Source organism: Trichoderma atroviride, chromosome 3 (genome assembly GCF_020647795.1).
Source record: "Trichoderma atroviride chromosome 3, complete sequence".
NCBI lineage: Eukaryota > Fungi > Ascomycota > Sordariomycetes > Hypocreales > Hypocreaceae > Trichoderma > Trichoderma atroviride.
In genome coordinates this window covers 1,903,002-1,920,131 of record NC_089402.1, presented here as the reverse complement: position 1 = coordinate 1,920,131, position 17,130 = coordinate 1,903,002, and the positions used below count along the sequence as shown (strand labels likewise).

Here is a 17,130-nt window from a genome sequence, read left to right as displayed (position 1 = left end):
AATTATATTATAATTTAATATATTATATTATAAATTAAATATAAACTAATAAGCTAATTATATAAAAGTTAATATAAGTTATTATTAACTTTAATTAATTAATAAAAAAAGTTAATAAAAGCTAATATTTACTTTTATTAATTTTATATAAATAACTTATTATATAAAAATATTTAATTTATTTATTAAATAACTTAAATAATTAATTATTAGTATAATAATAATATTAAGTATAAATTATATTTTATTTATTAATTATATAACTTATATAATATATTTAATATTAAATATTTTATTTTATTTACTAATATAAATATATATATTTATTTCTTAGGAATTCTTTTATTTTATAAATAATAACCTAGGATCTGAAAAATAAATTATTATAACTTAGTTATTAAACTAAAAACTAAGTATAATTTTTTATTATACTAGTTATTATAAGTTTTTTAAACTTATATAATTATATTAGAAATAAATTTTAATATAACATTTTATTATATTAAATTATATTAAATTTTATAAAGTTTTTTAACTTATATAATTATATTAAAAATATATTATAAGTATTAGATTATAATAAAATGTTTTTATATATAATTATATTATTTTTATAAATATTTACTATTTTAATTTTACTGGAATAGGTGCTGTAATAGTTATTATACTAGTACTAGAAAACTTACTATTATAATCCAGCTGTAAGTCATTTAGCCTTATATCTGCTCCTATTAGGCTCCGGAGAATAATAAGACATCCAACCTTGCTTATAACTTCATTAGATTCCTTGCATATTTCGGATGCCACGCATTCAATACAACCTTGCTGGCAGGTACATTCTTCCACTCTCTTTAGTGCACGCTCCAGTAGATGATCAATATGATCAAAGGCCTTTGTACTAACGCCAGATCCATTTATGCCTCCCTTGGCATCGTAAAATGTTAATCGAGCTGGTCGCTTTCTTTTTGTTTCCTTCTTGGCAAATTCCTTAAGAGCCACTTTGCACTCCGTTCGTATGTCTCCTGGAAGACTGATAACAAATGCGGGCAGTAAACTCATAATGACATGCTCAGCTGCATGTATCGCTGCAGCCGCATTAAGAGCTAGATCCTGTAGTATCCCAAGTACTTGTCGAGGTATATCTATCCACATGCCTTTGCTGTATCGTATGACAGGCGGATTATCGACCTGTACTGCGTCTATGATTCGTCCTTTCTTGTCTACTTTGAAGAAACCAAAAACCGTTTGTTGGATCTTTATGCTTCCGTAGTAAGCATGACAGGGTGATCCGGAGATAGTACGAATAGCCTCGATTTCAATAGGATCGATGTCAGTGTAATCTCGTGGCATGGTCGTCCACTCAACATTAACTCTTTCAACCTTGGCCATCTTTTGGTCCGGCAAGAAATCTCGAATGAGAAACGTGTTGCCTTGATGGAGGAAAATGGCACCATCGTATATAGTGAAAGTCGCTCTCGACGCTTCTAATTCTTCCAGGACCTCATTCTTCCCGTTCGTTATATCAATGATGGCATAGTGCTCATCTTCTGTATCCCGGATGGCGACATACTGGGCGGGGTTGGGGCGGAAGCGGTCATGGCAGTGAAAGTATCCTACTTCATCTTCCACCAACCTTTCGATGCAAATCTTGGGCAAGTCATTACCAAAATATTGCACATCCTCATTTTGTCGAATGGGCATCTCATATGCCGCGCATTGAATATGCCCTTCGCGAAGAAGAATATTTTCCAAATCCACGCGCAATTCGCAGTTGGGCTTTGAAAAGAGCTCATCGGGATTGTTCATATAATGCTGATCCGTTGGAAAGCTATCACCAACCAAGATGGATAACGAGTCTTTGGTGCGTCGTCCAGCTCGACCACTCTGTTGCCGTAAATTTGTAATAGTATAAGGGAAGCCCCATGTCAACACGCAATCCAGAGTGCCAATATCAATGCCGAGTTCCAGTGCAGTGGTCGCAACAATGCCCAGCAACTTTCCCTCGAACATCTCCGCCTCGATTTTCCGCCTGTCCCGGGCCGTATAGCCACCACGATAGCCCATTACCAAGTTGGTGCATTCAGGGCGACCAAGTTCGCGCAGCTCTTGCTTGATTGCACTGGTCAAGACTTCACATTGGGCACGAACCCTACAGAAGGCAATAATCCTGACACCTCTTAACAGGAGAGCGCAGAATAAACGAGCGCATTCAAATTTGGTGTTTCCTCGTCCGCTGGTGGGATCGCCGGGCTCTCTGAAAGGGGTGTTCCAGCAAAGGAACTCCTTTCGCCCAGATGGGGACCCATCCCAGTCAATTAGATGGACATTCGAAACTCCAAATATCAGTTTAAAATGCTCTTCGGGATTGGCTACGGTAGCTGAGCAAGAAATGAACTGGACGTGTCGATTTCCTACTGCTTCGCATATCCTTCTTAGCCTTCGCATAATAAATGCGACATGAGATCCGAGTTGACCATTGTAGTAATGTAATTCGTCAACTGATGGATTGTCAGTTAAAAGAGGGTTAGGTAATAGGAATGAAAACAACTGACCAACCACAAATCTCAAATGTTTAAGAAAAGTCCTCCACCTCTGCTCCTGAGGCAATATCGTCAGGTGAAGCATATCTGGGTTGGTGAAGATGATTTTTGCCTCATTTCGAATAATTTCCCTGAGGCTCATGGGGGTATCTCCATCAAATGTATCTACGAGAACATCGCTAAGATTTGGCATGAATGCCAAAAGATCGCCGAGACTGCGTTTTTGATCCTGCGCAAGTGCTTTGGTTGGGAATATATACATGGCTCTCGAGCTTTTGTCCCGTTCTAAGGCGTGTAAGACTGGCAGTTGGTAGACCAATGACTTCCCAGAGCTGGTTGAGGTCGATATAACGATATTTTGGCCCTCGTAAAGACTATTCAGAGCCTCGGCTTGATGCGTGTAAAATTGGGTGATCCGTTTAGCATTATAGAGGGCATTCACTAGATTTTGAGATAGCAAAAAATTGAGACTTCCATAGCTGGGATCCTGGGGTTCAAATACTCTATGGCCATCAGGTACAATCTGGCCTGAGTACCACGGGCTTTGTTTGATTTGGAGCACTATTTCTGATATACTCCCCCTTTCGTGAGGGATGGCATCAGGTATAGCACTTGCTGTGAGCCTGTTTGCGTCGGTGTCTTGTAACGCCGGTTTGGGAATACAGGCCTTAGCCTTTTGACGTAAAGCCTCCTCTGGATCAACAACATCGTTTATACAGCTCTTGAGGAATTCATTGATAGAATTCGCAAACTTTTGGTTGCGGCGTTCGATCAGCTGCATCATCTGCTTTTGACCGTATACTGGCATTTTCAGTTTCTCATTTCTTAGTTTTGTGGTTGGCCGTGTCGCTTCACCCGTCTCTCTATCTAACACCTGTCGCTTTAAATCGCCATCGGTGAATTCCAGGTATAGCACTTCTTGCCCATGCGAAGCAGCTTGATCGTTGGTACCATCGCCAAGACGTTCGTTTCCCGTCAGTCCACCGACAGACGAATCATGTGCTGGCGCTTGCGACATTGCAGATTGCGACGACTTGAAGACGTCGTCCCTTTGAGCGCCTCTGGTGTTGAGTTGCAGCATGAGTTCATTGGTGTATTCAAACTTCATGGCTTCTGGGCGAAGGGCAACCATTTGAGCTACATCCTCAATAGATAGAGCCCTTTTTATGTGGCATTCAACGGCTGATTTAAGGGTGTCAAATGTCGTGATGACATGTTTGCGTGATGAGCAAAATGTATAGACCAAATTCAATGCTTTATGAGCCTTTTCAAGGTCACGAAAAGTATCACTCCAAGGAATATTTGATGGAATAGAGCTCGCTGAGTCGTCTTTGCGGTCCTCCCTCTTTGGAGCGACTCGTCTTTTCGCCCTTGGCTTCTTCGTGACAGTAGCAGAGGTATCACGGCGTGTGTCTTCGCCTACGGGAGAAGTATCCTCATGGATGCGCTTCCGCGCGACCAAAGATTTCGACCCATCTGGAGCTGGATGCAGCGTCGCGTTATCCTCCATGGTTGGACTTGATAGATGGGAACCGGAAGACCCAGTTTTCAAATGTCCGCCGTCAAACTGGATACCGAATCATCTCAACAAAAGGATAATAAGCAGATAACAAACAGCAGCGGATGAGTCCTTGGGTTTTCTGGTAGACACAGCAGCGGAGCCGGCATCATCATTCGTAGCCAAGGTAGGTAGTTAGCTGCGACATCTTCCACGGATCGGTTGTTCACGCCTGCACATCGGACCCGGAATCGCGAAACTAACGCAAAATCACGTGCGCTAGCTGCTTCTAGGCGTCTCTTGTTTTCGCCGTACAGGTGTTGCTGAGTTAAGTTGATTTAGTACCAGAAATTTTGATTTCTTGAGCTGCAAAATTTCGCCAGTATAATAGTCATTAATTCATATTGTGCCTATAATGGTATTATTGTTGGGAACTTCGTCCCATTTGACATGTCTAGAGTATCCCTAAAGTACTATACACAGATGCCTGATCTTCCTTGTCTTATCCTCACTTCCAGTCTATATGGCGGTTGGCCAAATCAGGTATAAGCTTGCATCGGTCATGCTGTTTTTGCCCCTTGAGACAGGGCACCAATGGGCGGCTAACCCCAACATTTGCTCTGCCTATGCAGAGCGACACGGAATGGCCAGGGCCAATCGTGGTATAACCACCTCTCTTCTTTCTAAACCAACGTTATGCTGCCGATACTAAGCCGATTTGAGTGCAAACATTTTGCCATGGGCTTTAGTTGCCTCGAAGTTCTTTCTGGATACTGCTAATCTCCTTTAAGAAGCTCTTAGCGCTTGCAGCTGACATCTATCATGAGCAGAGATTAGTATCAGCGTTGAATGATATTTGTGAAGTAGAAGAACTCAAGCGAAACTAACCCTCAATGTGATGCTCACAGGCTTCGCCTGCTCACCCTCAAATGCGGTAAACAGTATTCCCACAGATTTGAGGGATGCCTTTTCTTGGAAGTTCATAGCCGGGAGAATGGCGGTATTGAGAATCACACGGTGTGTCTGATCTTGGCGCATAAGAAGACGGACAACTTTGTGACCTTGTGTCTTATCACCCCCCCTCTTCATCAGCTTCAAGACTGGACGCATCAAATGATCCAAGAACAGGTGATCCATTTTCATCAAATTCAACGCAGCCTTGCGGAACATTGATTTTCAACATCCCAGCGCCTCGTTCCTTCCAGCCCGCCTCTTTGTCATGGTAGAATAGCTTTGTTCTGACAGAAAGCAGGGTTGTTTCACCTGCTTCGCCATCATCAACTTCGACTAAGAGCATTATTTTCATATTAGTACTCCAACTTTGAGCGAATAAAAAAAAAAGTACGCAACGGAACCTTTTCTCACCTTTATGAAGTTTGATCTTCTTCTTCTCCTCCAATTCTTTCTCTAGTGATGTAGCCCCCTCTTGTTCACTCGGCTCAGGTTCATCATCTGCATCTGCGTCTTCTTCATCTCCACTCTCTTCATCACTCTCTGGAGCACCAAACGGCTTTGCAGGCTTTTCACTCTGAACTTGTTTGACTATGGGTGATGCGAAGCTGTCCAGACCTTTGCTGGCTGAGAACGGAGAGCCAAGTCCAGCTCCATTAATCCCTGAAGCAAGGCTAGCGAAAGGCGAAGCACTGTTAGAACTTCCAAAAGTCAATTTAGGCATAGTAGACGGCGGAAGCTGTGACCCCGGGGCGCTGAACACAGAGGCTGGTGGTAAAGTCGACGCAGCAGCTGGAGAAGCAAAGATACTGCTCTGGGTTGTGCCCAAACTCGCAAATGGCGAGGATCCAGTAGCAAGTTTGCCGAAGCCTGAGGCTGAAAAAGCGCTGGAAGACGTTTGGGGCAAAACTTTGGCTGGGGAAGTTTTGGAGTTTGCTGCATCATCTGTGGCTAGCGGTAGGTCCGTTGTTGACGAGGAGTTCTATGTAGCCATGCGTTAGATATGCGAGATGCAAAGGGGCTATAAGCAGTTTGACCAGAGATCACATACCGATACCTCTCTCGTTGAGTCCTCATCACGATGTCGTTTTTTTTCTGGCTCTAATCGGGAAGCTCGATCTCTGGTAGATTCTGTAGATGTAACACTGTTGGTATCGTTATTTTCGACGTCTATGCTTCCATCTAACTGGTCGTGTGCGCGTTTCTTCTTTGGAGACGGCACATGCTCCTTGAATCTATCATCTTGGCCATCGGATACTTGGTCGGTTGGCGTATCGGGGCGTGCCGCTCCCTCATCTACGGGATCGGATCCGAGGTCACGAGCGGCAGCAGGAGGGTCAGATATGGAGGACTGTTTCAGTTCTCGGCGGGCAGCGCGCGTCTCGGCGTCTTCGCCTGTTTCTGGGTAGATTTGCTCATTCTTAGGACTGGCTGTCCCTTGAGAATTGTCGGCCATGGCGTGGGCAGAGGTAGCCAGAAAAGGGCGGGTGGTGTCGATCGCGAAAGATGGGGTTGGCTGGTAGAGTCGAGTTGCAGCTAGGATAAGGCAGCGGCGGCTGCTCGCGCACAACCGCGCGACTTAGACGGCGTCCAGATCGGATACGTTGATATGGCTGTGAATCCAGGCAGAAGGACAAGACGGCAGAGGCAATTTCCGTCACCAACGCTTTACTCTTGCGTTTGCCGTTGTCGCGCCGCAGCAATTTTGTGCCGATAGTAGTTGGAGGTGGTCAGCCCGGCTGGTTGCAGCAACCAATTAAAGACGTGGGCACCTGCTATCACTTGCTTCCGGGACGCAGCGAATAGAAGGGATCGCTGGGTACCTAGGGAGTACTGCCCCGCTGTACGCTCGCTACTGAGTACAGAAATCTACAAGTCCCCACACTTGCGCCTAAGAGGGCAAAGAGGGGTCATAATCAAAAGAGGTCTGACAAGGTACCTTGCATATGATCGCGTTTGCGCGTATTGGAGCCGCTCAGTCTTGGCCGGCCTCCGACATCACTATCCACATCCTAGGAGACTTCCCACGCCCGCCGTCTTATTGCTGGTTTGTTCCGAAAGAGATGATGCATAATTATGTAACTCGAATTGCCAAGTTTGTCCAGCGCGCAAGCACTGAGGAATGACATATACTATGTGATAGTCCTACTTCAAGCTAACATATTACCAAACAAGATGGGGAATTGCTTGTAGAGCGTCCTAGTAAAATATTGTGCATCTGCCGTCCACCAACATGGCATTTAGCATACAATAGATTTACAACAAGGTGCCCTAGCTTCAGAAACAGCTCTGGTAGCATATACGCAGCCACCAGTGAAACAACCATTCAAAGACAATAAACGCTTTCTGGACATAATCTTGAATCGCGCTATAGACTTGGCCTTGTCAATGTTGACGGTATATCTTTGATCCAACATAGAGTCTGAAATGATGTAATATATAATGCAGATAATAATGCTTGCCGGTACCATTATGGGCTCCATTCTTCTTGAAAAGCATTCTTCCTTTTCAACTCACATGGCTCTCGCATTTTAAAAGCAAGACCTAGCCCTTCATCAAGCTGCCGCACAACTTTTAGCTAATGAAGCATAGACACCCTAGCCCTAGATAAAACACAAAGAGGGGATAGACAGCAATGGCCACCCGATTCTTGACCACTCCGCTACCGCCAAGAATGCTGACGCCAGCAGCGATGGACCACGCAATAAGAACGACATAGACAGGTATCCGCGCAATCCAATGAAGCTTCAGAGCTGACAAGAGGGCAGCAATTACTAGAGGAAATAACGTGTACCCAATAATGCAAATGCTCTGGGCAAAAGAGCTATTGTTTTTTTGTTAGTTCGATGTCACCGGAGTTGAAAGACAGTTCGTTGCTGTGAATTGAACTTACATATTTCCTCCCAAAAGTTTGATCTGAAGAGTGACAATCGCCTCGCCAAGCCATATGGTTGCGAAAACGCCGCTAAAGACAGCGTCTCTCTGGTCGGATCGCGCCGTAAAGCTAAGCAGTACGCTGAGCAGCAAGCAGAAAATCAATGGGCCCCATAGATCCCAGTCTCTGAGTCCTGGGCTCATGTTACTCTGCAATAGAGCTTCGGCATCCATCACCCGACTGGCCAGTCCAGTGAGCTCTTCTCTTGTGCCAGTCAAGCCAGCGCCGCGTATGTTGGAATATGCACCACGGAGACCGCCCTCTGAGTCGAACATGGTACCGCCAAAAAGGTATCGCGGGTATAAGACCTCCTTGAGCTTGGCCCACACAGCTAGCAGATCACGTCGCAGTGTTTCCCACACGGTTTCATCGATAGTGTTCTGAGGCGCTCTCCGATCATCTCCAGGAATGCGAGAAGTGAGATAGCCCTCGTCCAGCCGTCCCGATGCCGACGCTCCAGATGCAATGGTGTTTGTTAAAGGCTGCCTAGATGACTCCGGAGCTAGAGGGTCGTCGAAGTCGTTGAGATCCGCTGGTCTATCGCATTAGCTTCGTGTTCTGCTGTTCTGCTGTTCTGCTGTTCTACGTCGAGTGGCTTGGACTCAAAGCTTACCATCATCCGGATCAATTAGATCGTCATCCTCGAGAGAGGCACGGCGGTATTGACCTCTAGCGCTTGACATTGGAATATCTAGGGCTCAAATTGGATATTCTGAGTGTATTGCAGTCGCGAGATGCTTCTTGGAGAAAGGGAGCACTACCTGATGAGGACCTGCTGCTAAAGGACTCTGGTGGGGCTAAGAAGCTGTGACGTGGAGCTTAAGAGCACCGAAGGACGTTAGTAGTAGGTACCTACAGTACTAGGTCTTAACAGCACTCGCAGATGACGCAAGAAAAAGTACATCTACATCGGTCGCGCGGCCAATAAAAAAGCACATCGTGGTATTCCCTTTGCGTTTTAAGACGGGATGCGAGTATACCTGTGTTTGTAGCATGCCAAATACAAGTAGATAAAATCATTGCACTACATACTACTGTCCTTCCATACTGGTACTAATACTGGTACATTCGTCCAGGTAAAAAGTAAAGAGTTTCATCCTCATTCGTAGCATAATAGTATCCCAAACTCCTCAGCCCATACATTATCAAGTCAGCAAGTGCCTAGTATTTGCTTACTTTCCAACCCCTCCAACTCCGAGACTTTCCAGATGTTGACCTGCGCCGTGTTTGCTCGATTGACCAAGATGGCTTTGATAAGCCTTTTATGCTTCAAATGTTTTCACCTGGCCGTTGCCGGTGGGTGGCAGCATTGATTGGCCATCCAGTACGGTCTGAAAACCCAATTTCTCGCCTTCCATTGCAATATCCTGCGCCATTCGAGACCCTTGCACTCCACCTGCCTCAGCGGCCGCGTTCAATGTGTCTTGGACAGTCTGTACTTGTCTTTTGAAGGCGAGCCTGTCCAAGAATAGTTGTTGTCGGCCACGTTCTAACTCTCTGCGTTCTTCACGCAGTAGCTCTTCCATCTCGTCAAAGTATTTAAGCTTCAACTCTAGTTTCTGGAGCATCACGTTGGCAGCTGCCGAAACTAATCGAGTCATCTCTCGTTCTTCATGAGACGCAAATACGGCCCCACGAGCGCCAATGGAGGCCAAAGGAATAGATGCAAGAGATGTCTTTGTTGTTGTTGATGTTGTAGTTGTCGTGGTCACGACTGTCTGCCGGAAATCTACATCCATCGACTCTGCCTTATCCACTTCGGTATCTTTCTTGTCTGCCGCTTCGGCATCATCTGTCTGGTTTGCTCTTTCAAGCTGTTTTCGCAGGTTACGCTTGAGCTCGTCCGCTGATTTATTTGCTGCCGCCGCAGTGCTAGCTGGATCTGCTAAGCTTGCCAAAAAGCCCACGACAGACATAACGGGGTTGTCCACTTGGTTGAAAGGGAGGTGGCCGTGTTGACCTCCCAGCATAGATAAGCCTGTAGGCGGGTTCGTAGGTGCCTCGGAATCGAGGTACTTCTCTTCAATGTCCAATTGAAGGAACTGAAGCACGCATTCTTCTCTGGTGCGAGTACCAACATGCTCTGCAATTTCTCCCCAATCGTCATCAAATCGCTCCAAACCTTCCAAAAGTCGTAGGATTTCCGCGTCAGTCCATGGTGCATCTCGGTCCAAGATGGATGTATATGTTGGGTTTTCCACTTTGGAATACATGCTAGAGGTGTGGCTCGCGGGTAATCGGCCCTCGGTGAAGCAATTTGGGCATAGATCGAATTTAGCTTTCGCTCTGGCATCCGATTGGGAGCTGTGATAGTATATCCTGGTGCAGTCGTTTCCACATTGGTGGCAGTTGACCTTGGCCACGGGAGCCTTTGCGCTCTCCTCGGTAGAGATGTCATCGCCGTTCTTTTGGCCTTCTGATTTTGTAATCGGAGTCCCTTTAGCACTGGCTTCATAAATATTCCGGCCAATTCCCAGGTTCAAGTCGCCTTTATTAGGGACCGATGAGTTGGCCTTTTCTTCAGTGTCACGATTCTTTTTGCCCTCTAGAACAACAGGGTCTGCGGCAGGCTGCCAAGGTTGAAGGCCTCGCGGCGTGTCGCATATAATTTTGAAGTGGCCTGTAAACGGGGGCCCAACGTGCGATGGTCGTTGATCAGCATCAACCTATAGTGCAGTGTCAGTGTTAGAAATTAAACCAATTGAGGTCGATAGCTGAAATCACCTGGTAGTTGATTAGGCCCCATTGTTCGAGGAAGGCGTGAACGCGCATTATGGCACAAACATCTCCAGCTAGGTTGCGACGGCATGCTGTCATCGTGAGATACTCAACCGGGTTAAGTCGGTATGTATTGATCATAAAGTCGCGATAGTCTTTGTAGACTGCTGGCGTTTTGCTTCGGTTACGATTGTTGAAAAACTCGGCCATCGCCTTGCGCTCAATCTCGTGAATGCTGTTCATGTCAAACCAGGTACTATAGCTTGGCAGAACGATGGCATGCGTCTGAGAGATGAGATGGTCTCTAGCAGCAGATTCAAACGCTTCCTTCGTTTTGGTTTCTACTCCAGTGTCCGATGCTACTGGAGCGCCAGTCGATCCGGCAGGCAGGCCCTTTGCGTCCTCGGATACATCGCCCATCTCTTCATCGAGACGAGTGGTGTTTGGCGCAGGAGTATCACTGGGGACCTCGCCTGAGTTGTCTACAGCCGCACTGGCCGTAGGACTTCCGCCGCTCTGTGGGACATGTTCTGCGCTCGAAGATTCTTCAGACATCTGCACGTCTGTAGGATTCGTTAGACACAAGGTAATTGGTTGGCAAGCCGTAGTTGATTGCTCACCTTGAGAATCTAAGCCTTTGGCATTGGTCTGCGATGGCGGCTGTGCAAGCGCAGAGTTGGGAGCTGGCGATGTCGCGTTTCCCGGCGAGTCATAGGCTGTAGAGTCATCCATTGCTACGCGTCTCACCTCAAATAACTAGAAAAGAAAAAGGGGAGAACGGTCTAGCTTGCCGGGATAACGCGCAACAAGCGTTGGAGATGGTAAGTTGGTAGTTGTGGCGTCTGTATTTTCAACGCGACGGAAAATGTCATTAGCAATTTAGTACACAGTGTACGGGGTAGAGCACAGTATCTGAAAACCTCCGTGTGACAGTATTCATTTAATTTATCCAACTGGCCATCACCATGTTTCATATAGCTTGAAGGTCATGGGATTTTTGTTTTATTTTATTTTATTTTATTTTTGGCGATAAATCATGGATATTATCCTATTTGATGAAGATTTGAATCGTTATGATCTATTGCTACTCAACAATGTCTGTTTATACTCGAATTATTGTACTGTTTTATTATGCCGGTAAGCACTGTGCTCTGCGGTGACTAAGCCATACTAAGGCAGGTACTTCACATGTTCCCCCTCTAGATTGCTGTAGTGGGCAGCATAGGTGTCATTCATTGCTCGCTCTCCTTGGCCTTGAGCCTTGTCCTCTGCCATATACTTGGCTGCTTAATTTCTCCGGTCGCTACTATTGACACATCTCTTAGCGATCCTCGTTGGCTAATGTCATAATTAGAAGTAAAATACTCAGTTGGCAAACGCCCAATGCTTTGCGAATATGGCATTGCCCTCGCCGATTCATAGCGGGCTTCCTGCGACGCTATCACCGCATCACGAAATTCCGAGAATGCAATATCGAAGCCGCCCTGTATCCGTCGCTGTTGAGCCCGTTTCACTGGTTATATCTGAATGTATAGCCATCACCTCGGCCATTCAGAAACATGCGCGCTCCCCCCCAATCTGTCTCTGCCATCCTGGGCGGGAACCCCAATACTATACAGTTCGGATCCCCTAAACCACAGTCCCAACCGCGGGAAAGTGGCGTTAGCAACCCCTTTGGAGAGAGCGAGCACGACGGAACGGCCAACAATCGATGGAGCTTTCGCGGCCAGAAGGCGAAGAGTTTGCAGGATAGCCCCATGGTCGCAGGCTTTGGCAAGCTTCGTTATGAGATCACAGGTGTCCAGAGTGTGTATTAGCTTCACCTCGCCATGCCGTTTGCCGCCAGCTAATGGTAAATAGATATTCATTCATTTGATGCGCCAACACTCTTAGCACCCTTTCTCTTCGTGATCCAAGAGAAGGGAACAGCAGCACCGATTACGATCTTGGCTCTCGGGGCATTACGAAAATTCCTAGCTTACGGCTTCATTTGCTCGGAGTCCCCTCGTTTTGCTCTCGCAATGCAGTCACTCTCAGCCGCTGTTACCCACTGTCAATTTGATATAAGTGACTCGGCCCAGGGCGAAGTTGTACTGCTTATGATTCTCAACCTGATGGAGGACATGATGTCTGGACCTGGAGGCTACATATTAAGTGATGAGAGTGTTTGCGATATGATGGGACGTGGCCTGGCTATATGCTCTCAACCTCGATTCTCCCCTGTGCTAAGGAGGACAGCCGAAGCCGTCATGGTTCGAATGTGCCAAATCATATTTGAAGATATTAAGCACCTGGAGGTCGAGGTCGGAGACGATTCTTCAGTCATGGACCAGTTGGCCGATCAGCACATGGACAATGTCAAAATGGATACCACCGCCGGTAGTACCGTTGCAGATCCTATTACCTCCGCCACTGTCCAAGACGAGTCTTCTCCGGAGACTTTAGATAGTACTGGCAATGAGAAGGCAGAGGAAGGCTCTGTGAGCAACCATACCAATGAAGAGAATGGAGAGAGTGACACGGAATCACTGGATCTACGGCCCTACTCGCTACCTTCCGTCAGGGAACTGTTCCGAGTTCTAGTCAATTTTCTGGACCCCAATGACCGCCACCATACCGATACAATGAGGGTAGTGGCTTTACGCATATTACACGTTGCGCTGGAGGTGTCTGGACCTTTCATTGCACGCCATCCTGCATTGGCCACTCTTGCTAAAGACCAGCTGTGTTGCTATCTTTTCCAACTTGTCCGATCCGATAACATGGCTATCCTACAAGAATCTTTAACGGTCACTGGAACGCTACTCGCAACATGTCGAGGTGTCCTCAAATTGCAGCAGGAACTCTTTTTGTCTTATTTGGTGGCCTGCCTTCACCCGACAATTCATATCCCCCGCGAGGCTGGCATTGACCCATCGCTGTACTCCGGCATTCCTGAGACGCCGAAGCTGGTCAAACCGCCGCCGTCACAGTCAAATAGCGGAAGGTCAACGCCCGTTCCTGTAAAAGACCGACAAAAGCTAGGGTTAGAGGGGGGTGCGCGTAAACCCGATGCTCGACAAGCTATGGTAGAGGCCATCGGTGTCTTATCCAGGATGCCTACATTTGCTACCGAATTGTTTGCCAATTACGATTGCGACGAAGATAGGTCGGATTTATGCGAGGACGTGATTGGGCTTCTTGCGCGAAACGCCCTGCCAGACTCAGCTACATGGAGTACTACAAGTGTGCCGCCTCTCTGCTTAGACGCACTCTTGCGCTTTATCCAGTTCATGGCAGAGAGACTGCATGATGACCCTGTTTACGAAAATCTCCCGGATCCCGATATGCTGAGAGAGAGAAGGCGAAGGAAAAAGACCATCATTATAGGAACGAGCAAGTTTAATGAGAAGCCAAAGGTGGGGCTGAGCTACCTCGAGGCAAACAATGTCATAACTGATATCGGAGATCCTGTTTCTGTGGCTAAATTCCTCAAAGGAACGTCACGAATATCAAAGGCGGTATTAGGAGATTTTCTATCGAAAAGAGGCAATGAAGCTATTTTGGGAGCCTTCTTAGACTTGTTTGAGTTTTCCGGCAAACGGATTGATCAGGCTTTGAGGGTGCTACTAGAAGCCTTTCGATTGCCAGGTGAAGCACCGCTGATCGCAGCCGTGGTTGAGTCTTTCTCCGAGAAATACTACGATTGCAACACGACGTCGGAGGTGGCAAATAAAGACGCTGTCTTTATCTTGACTTACGCCATTATCCTATTAAACACTGACCAACATAATCCCAATGTAAAATCTATGAAGAGGATGACATTGAACGACTTTTCTAGAAATTTGCGAGGGCAGAACAATGGGCAAGATTTCTCACCAGAATATCTTAAAGATATCTACGAAACCATTAAATCAAACGAGATTATCCTGCCTGATGAGCACGACAACCAGCACGCTTTTGACTATGCATGGCGAGAGCTTCTCCTGAAATCCGAAACAGCGGGCCATCTATCCTCCTGCAACACGAACATATACGATGGCGATATGTTTGCCGCAACCTGGAAGCCAGTTGTTTCAGCTCTGTCATATGTCTTCATGTCTGCGACTGATGATGCTGTTTTTGCAAGAATTGTGACTGGGTTTGATGAATGTGCTCGCATTGCAACCAAATATGGCAATGTCGAAGCGCTTGACCAGATCGTTTACTGCCTCAGCCACATCACTACCTTGGCTACTCGCGTGCCCTTCAACACATCATTAAACACAGAGGTTCAAGTAGGCGACGGTAGCGTCATGGTCAGTGAGCTGGCTGTGAAGCTTGGCAGAGATTTTCGTGCGCAGCTTGCTGTTCTCGTATTATTTCGAGTTGTTATCGGCAGCGAGGCTCTTATTAACCAGGGATGGAAACATGTCAGTATCTTTTCTCAAGGGTTCGCAATGGCCGTTAAGCTAACTATTTGTAGATTATTCAGATATGGATCCATCTGTTTCTGAACTCCCTGGCACCGCCGCTATCATCGACCGACCTTCCAACCCTGCCAATTCCGGCTATTCCCCTACAGACTCCCTCACAAGTCATAGATAGGGTGGCAAGATCTAGCGATATTGGGTTCTTCTCAGCATTCACCTCATACATATCTAGTTATGCCGCGGATGATCCCCCGGAACCATCAGACGAAGAACTAGAGAGCACGTTATGTACCGTTGACTGCATCAATTCTTGCAACATTGACAAAGTGTTGAACAATATCTCGTGAGTACTCATAGGGACTCCCCTGCTCTATTAGCATGTTGCTAATGTCGTTCATAGCAAACTACCTGCGGAACGCATTGACATATTGATCCAGTCTTTACTCGAGCAGCTGCCGCAGAGCGACCATTCAGCTGTTATTGGCGTAAAGCAGGATAATGTGGCAATCCCTCCCCCCTAATGGGCCAACTCTACCAACACACTTGCCGAGTTACGATCCTTCTACGCCCTTTATTCTCGAACTTTGCACAATTTTAACTATTCGTGACGGCGGTTCTACTTCAAACACTGCAAAACAAGTCTTCGACGCTGTTCACGGCATCTTGCGTGATTACGGACAGTGGCATGGCATCACTATCTCGCGAGCAGCGTTTTATGGCCTAGCAATACTCAAATCGGGTTACGTATGTTTTCTGTGTTTGCGGTGAATCCCGCTCTAGTTTCCCTTGCTAACTTTAGTCGACAGGACCATGATTTTGTGAATGTCCCAATTTTCTTACATACAGTCTCCAGCTTACCACAGGACCTCCTCTTAAAGACCGCGAGTGTCATACTTTCTGGCCTTTCCATCTGCACGCGTGACCCAGGCCCCTTGAGAAGCGAGATGATGACTTCGCCCGATTTTTGGGCCATCTTACGGGTAGTGGCAGGAGATGCTAGTGCCGCTGCTCAGATCTTCGACATTCTAGAGAGGAGCACTGCTGGAACCCCACCAGCCATCATGGCCGATAACTATGAGGCAGCTATTGCATTGCTTAATCACTTTGCATCCGCGGCTGACCCTCTCACCTCCCGGGATTCTAAAGCGCATGAATCGACCAAGCGCGAAGCGTAAGTCTTTGACAATGCCCCAATTCAAAAGCAGCCAGAAACTAACGTTTGCAACTACAGCGATAGTCAAGTAGTAGCAAGAGGCTGCCAAGCAATTAATACCTTGCATGGAATGACTTCTCGGATTCCACAGCTTATGCAACAGTCTCATCTAGAAAGTAGTGAGGGTACGTCTACACATACACCTTGAAGCTGCGCTGTACCTGGATATTGACTTTTATTTTTCTTCAGCCTGGTCAGCCTACTGGCTCCCTATTCTTCAGGCATTGACAACGCAATGCACCAACTCCTGTCGCGATGTTCGCCAACTTTCGTTCTCCGCGCTGCAGAGATCCCTTCTCTCGCCTGATCTGACTTGTAGCGATCCCAAGGAATGGACGGCAATATTCAGTCAAGTTTTATTTCCTTTGATTTTCAGGCTTCTGAAGCCGGAAGTGTTTTCATCCGATAGAGATGGAATGAGCGAAATGCGTGTCCAAGTGTCTTCGCTCCTCTGCAAAGTCTTTTTGCAGTACATGGTTCTTTTGTCCGAATGGGATGGCATGCTAGACTTGTGGATCAAGATCATTGAGATCATGGATCGTCTAATGAATAGCGGACAAGGTGACAGCCTAGTGAGTTTCCGGCGCCAACACATAAGCTACATGTATGCGGATGAGCTAATCTCTATTTCTAGGCTGAAGCGGTACGAGAAAATCTTAAAAATGTTGTCCTGTTCATGGCTACCAGCGGCTATCTGGTGTCTCCTGAAAAAGACGCATCAAGAAAAAAGCTCTGGGACGAGACATGGGAGAGGGTTGATCGATTTTTACCAGACCTGCGGAATGATATTATCAGCGAGGAGAGTCCTGAGCCAGGGGAAACTAAGGAAGGCGAAGAAAAATGATAGACAACTGTTTTTGGTTAGAGGACAGGTTATATTTATT

The 17,130-nt window shown here is 46.5% G+C and overlaps 6 protein-coding genes across 6 annotated transcripts; 1 reads left to right on the top strand and 5 right to left on the bottom strand.

The window, feature by feature from the left end:
• Window positions 1-624: 624 nt before the first annotated feature.
• Window positions 625-4,276, bottom strand: TrAtP1_005876 (uncharacterized protein; the record flags this gene model as incomplete). The annotated part of the gene is made up of 2 exons (XM_066112896.1): window positions 2,553-4,276; window positions 625-2,498 (listed from the first exon to the last, which is right to left on the bottom strand). The coding sequence occupies exons 1-2, from the start codon at window positions 4,048-4,050 to the stop codon at window positions 625-627; spliced, it is 3,372 nt and encodes a 1,123-aa protein (XP_065968982.1). The 5' UTR covers window positions 4,051-4,276.
• A 507-nt stretch (window positions 4,277-4,783) lies between these two features.
• On the bottom strand, window positions 4,784-5,076 carry TrAtP1_005875 (uncharacterized protein; the record flags this gene model as incomplete). The annotated part of the gene is made up of 2 exons (XM_066112895.1): window positions 4,784-4,855; window positions 4,927-5,076. The coding sequence occupies 2 exons, from the start codon at window positions 5,074-5,076 to the stop codon at window positions 4,784-4,786; spliced, it is 222 nt and encodes a 73-aa protein (XP_065968981.1).
• Window positions 5,077-5,110: 34 nt separating this feature from the next.
• Window positions 5,111-6,445, bottom strand: TrAtP1_005874 (uncharacterized protein; the record flags this gene model as incomplete). The annotated part of the gene is made up of 3 exons (XM_066112894.1): window positions 5,111-5,325; window positions 5,404-5,971; window positions 6,041-6,445. 3 exons carry the CDS (start codon window positions 6,443-6,445, stop codon window positions 5,111-5,113), a joined length of 1,188 nt encoding a protein of 395 aa, XP_065968980.1.
• A 597-nt stretch (window positions 6,446-7,042) lies between these two features.
• Window positions 7,043-8,734, bottom strand: TrAtP1_005873 (uncharacterized protein). Its single transcript, XM_014088995.2, has 3 exons — window positions 8,538-8,734; window positions 7,883-8,456; window positions 7,043-7,813 (listed from the first exon to the last, which is right to left on the bottom strand). Exons 1-3 carry the CDS (start codon window positions 8,605-8,607, stop codon window positions 7,564-7,566), a joined length of 894 nt encoding a protein of 297 aa, XP_013944470.1. The 5' UTR covers window positions 8,608-8,734; the 3' UTR covers window positions 7,043-7,563.
• A 185-nt stretch (window positions 8,735-8,919) lies between these two features.
• TrAtP1_005872 (uncharacterized protein) lies at window positions 8,920-11,486 on the bottom strand. Its single transcript, XM_066112893.1, has 3 exons — window positions 11,263-11,486; window positions 10,649-11,205; window positions 8,920-10,590 (listed from the first exon to the last, which is right to left on the bottom strand). The coding sequence occupies exons 1-3, from the start codon at window positions 11,372-11,374 to the stop codon at window positions 9,187-9,189; spliced, it is 2,073 nt and encodes a 690-aa protein (XP_065968979.1). The 5' UTR covers window positions 11,375-11,486; the 3' UTR covers window positions 8,920-9,186.
• A 715-nt stretch (window positions 11,487-12,201) lies between these two features.
• TrAtP1_005871 (uncharacterized protein) lies at window positions 12,202-17,090 on the top strand (the record flags this gene model as incomplete). The annotated part of the gene is made up of 9 exons (XM_066112892.1): window positions 12,202-12,448; window positions 12,503-15,033; window positions 15,087-15,376; window positions 15,434-15,509; window positions 15,715-15,777; window positions 15,840-16,204; window positions 16,265-16,371; window positions 16,436-16,818; window positions 16,881-17,090. The coding sequence occupies 9 exons, from the start codon at window positions 12,202-12,204 to the stop codon at window positions 17,088-17,090; spliced, it is 4,272 nt and encodes a 1,423-aa protein (XP_065968978.1).
• Between the last annotated feature and the right edge of the window lie 40 nt (window positions 17,091-17,130).

Excerpts from the sequence above, each read along its gene's own strand:
- TrAtP1_005873 (XM_014088995.2), bottom strand. The coding sequence starts at position 8,607 with ATGTCAAGCGCTAGAGGTCAATACCGCCGTGCCTCTCTCGAGGATGAC. Across the intron at positions 8,457-8,537 it reads TCTAATTGATCCGGATGATG|CGGATCTCAACGACTTCGAC; the intron begins GTAAGCTTTGAG and ends GCGATAGACCAG. Across the intron at positions 7,814-7,882 it reads AAACTTTTGGGAGGAAATAT|CTCTTTTGCCCAGAGCATTT; the intron begins GTAAGTTCAATT and ends AAAAAACAATAG.
- TrAtP1_005872 (XM_066112893.1), bottom strand. The coding sequence starts at position 11,374 with ATGGATGACTCTACAGCCTATGACTCGCCGGGAAACGCGACATCGCCA. Across the intron at positions 11,206-11,262 it reads CAAAGGCTTAGATTCTCAAG|ACGTGCAGATGTCTGAAGAA; the intron begins GTGAGCAATCAA and ends CGAATCCTACAG. Across the intron at positions 10,591-10,648 it reads GGGGCCTAATCAACTACCAG|GTTGATGCTGATCAACGACC; the intron begins GTGATTTCAGCT and ends ACTGCACTATAG.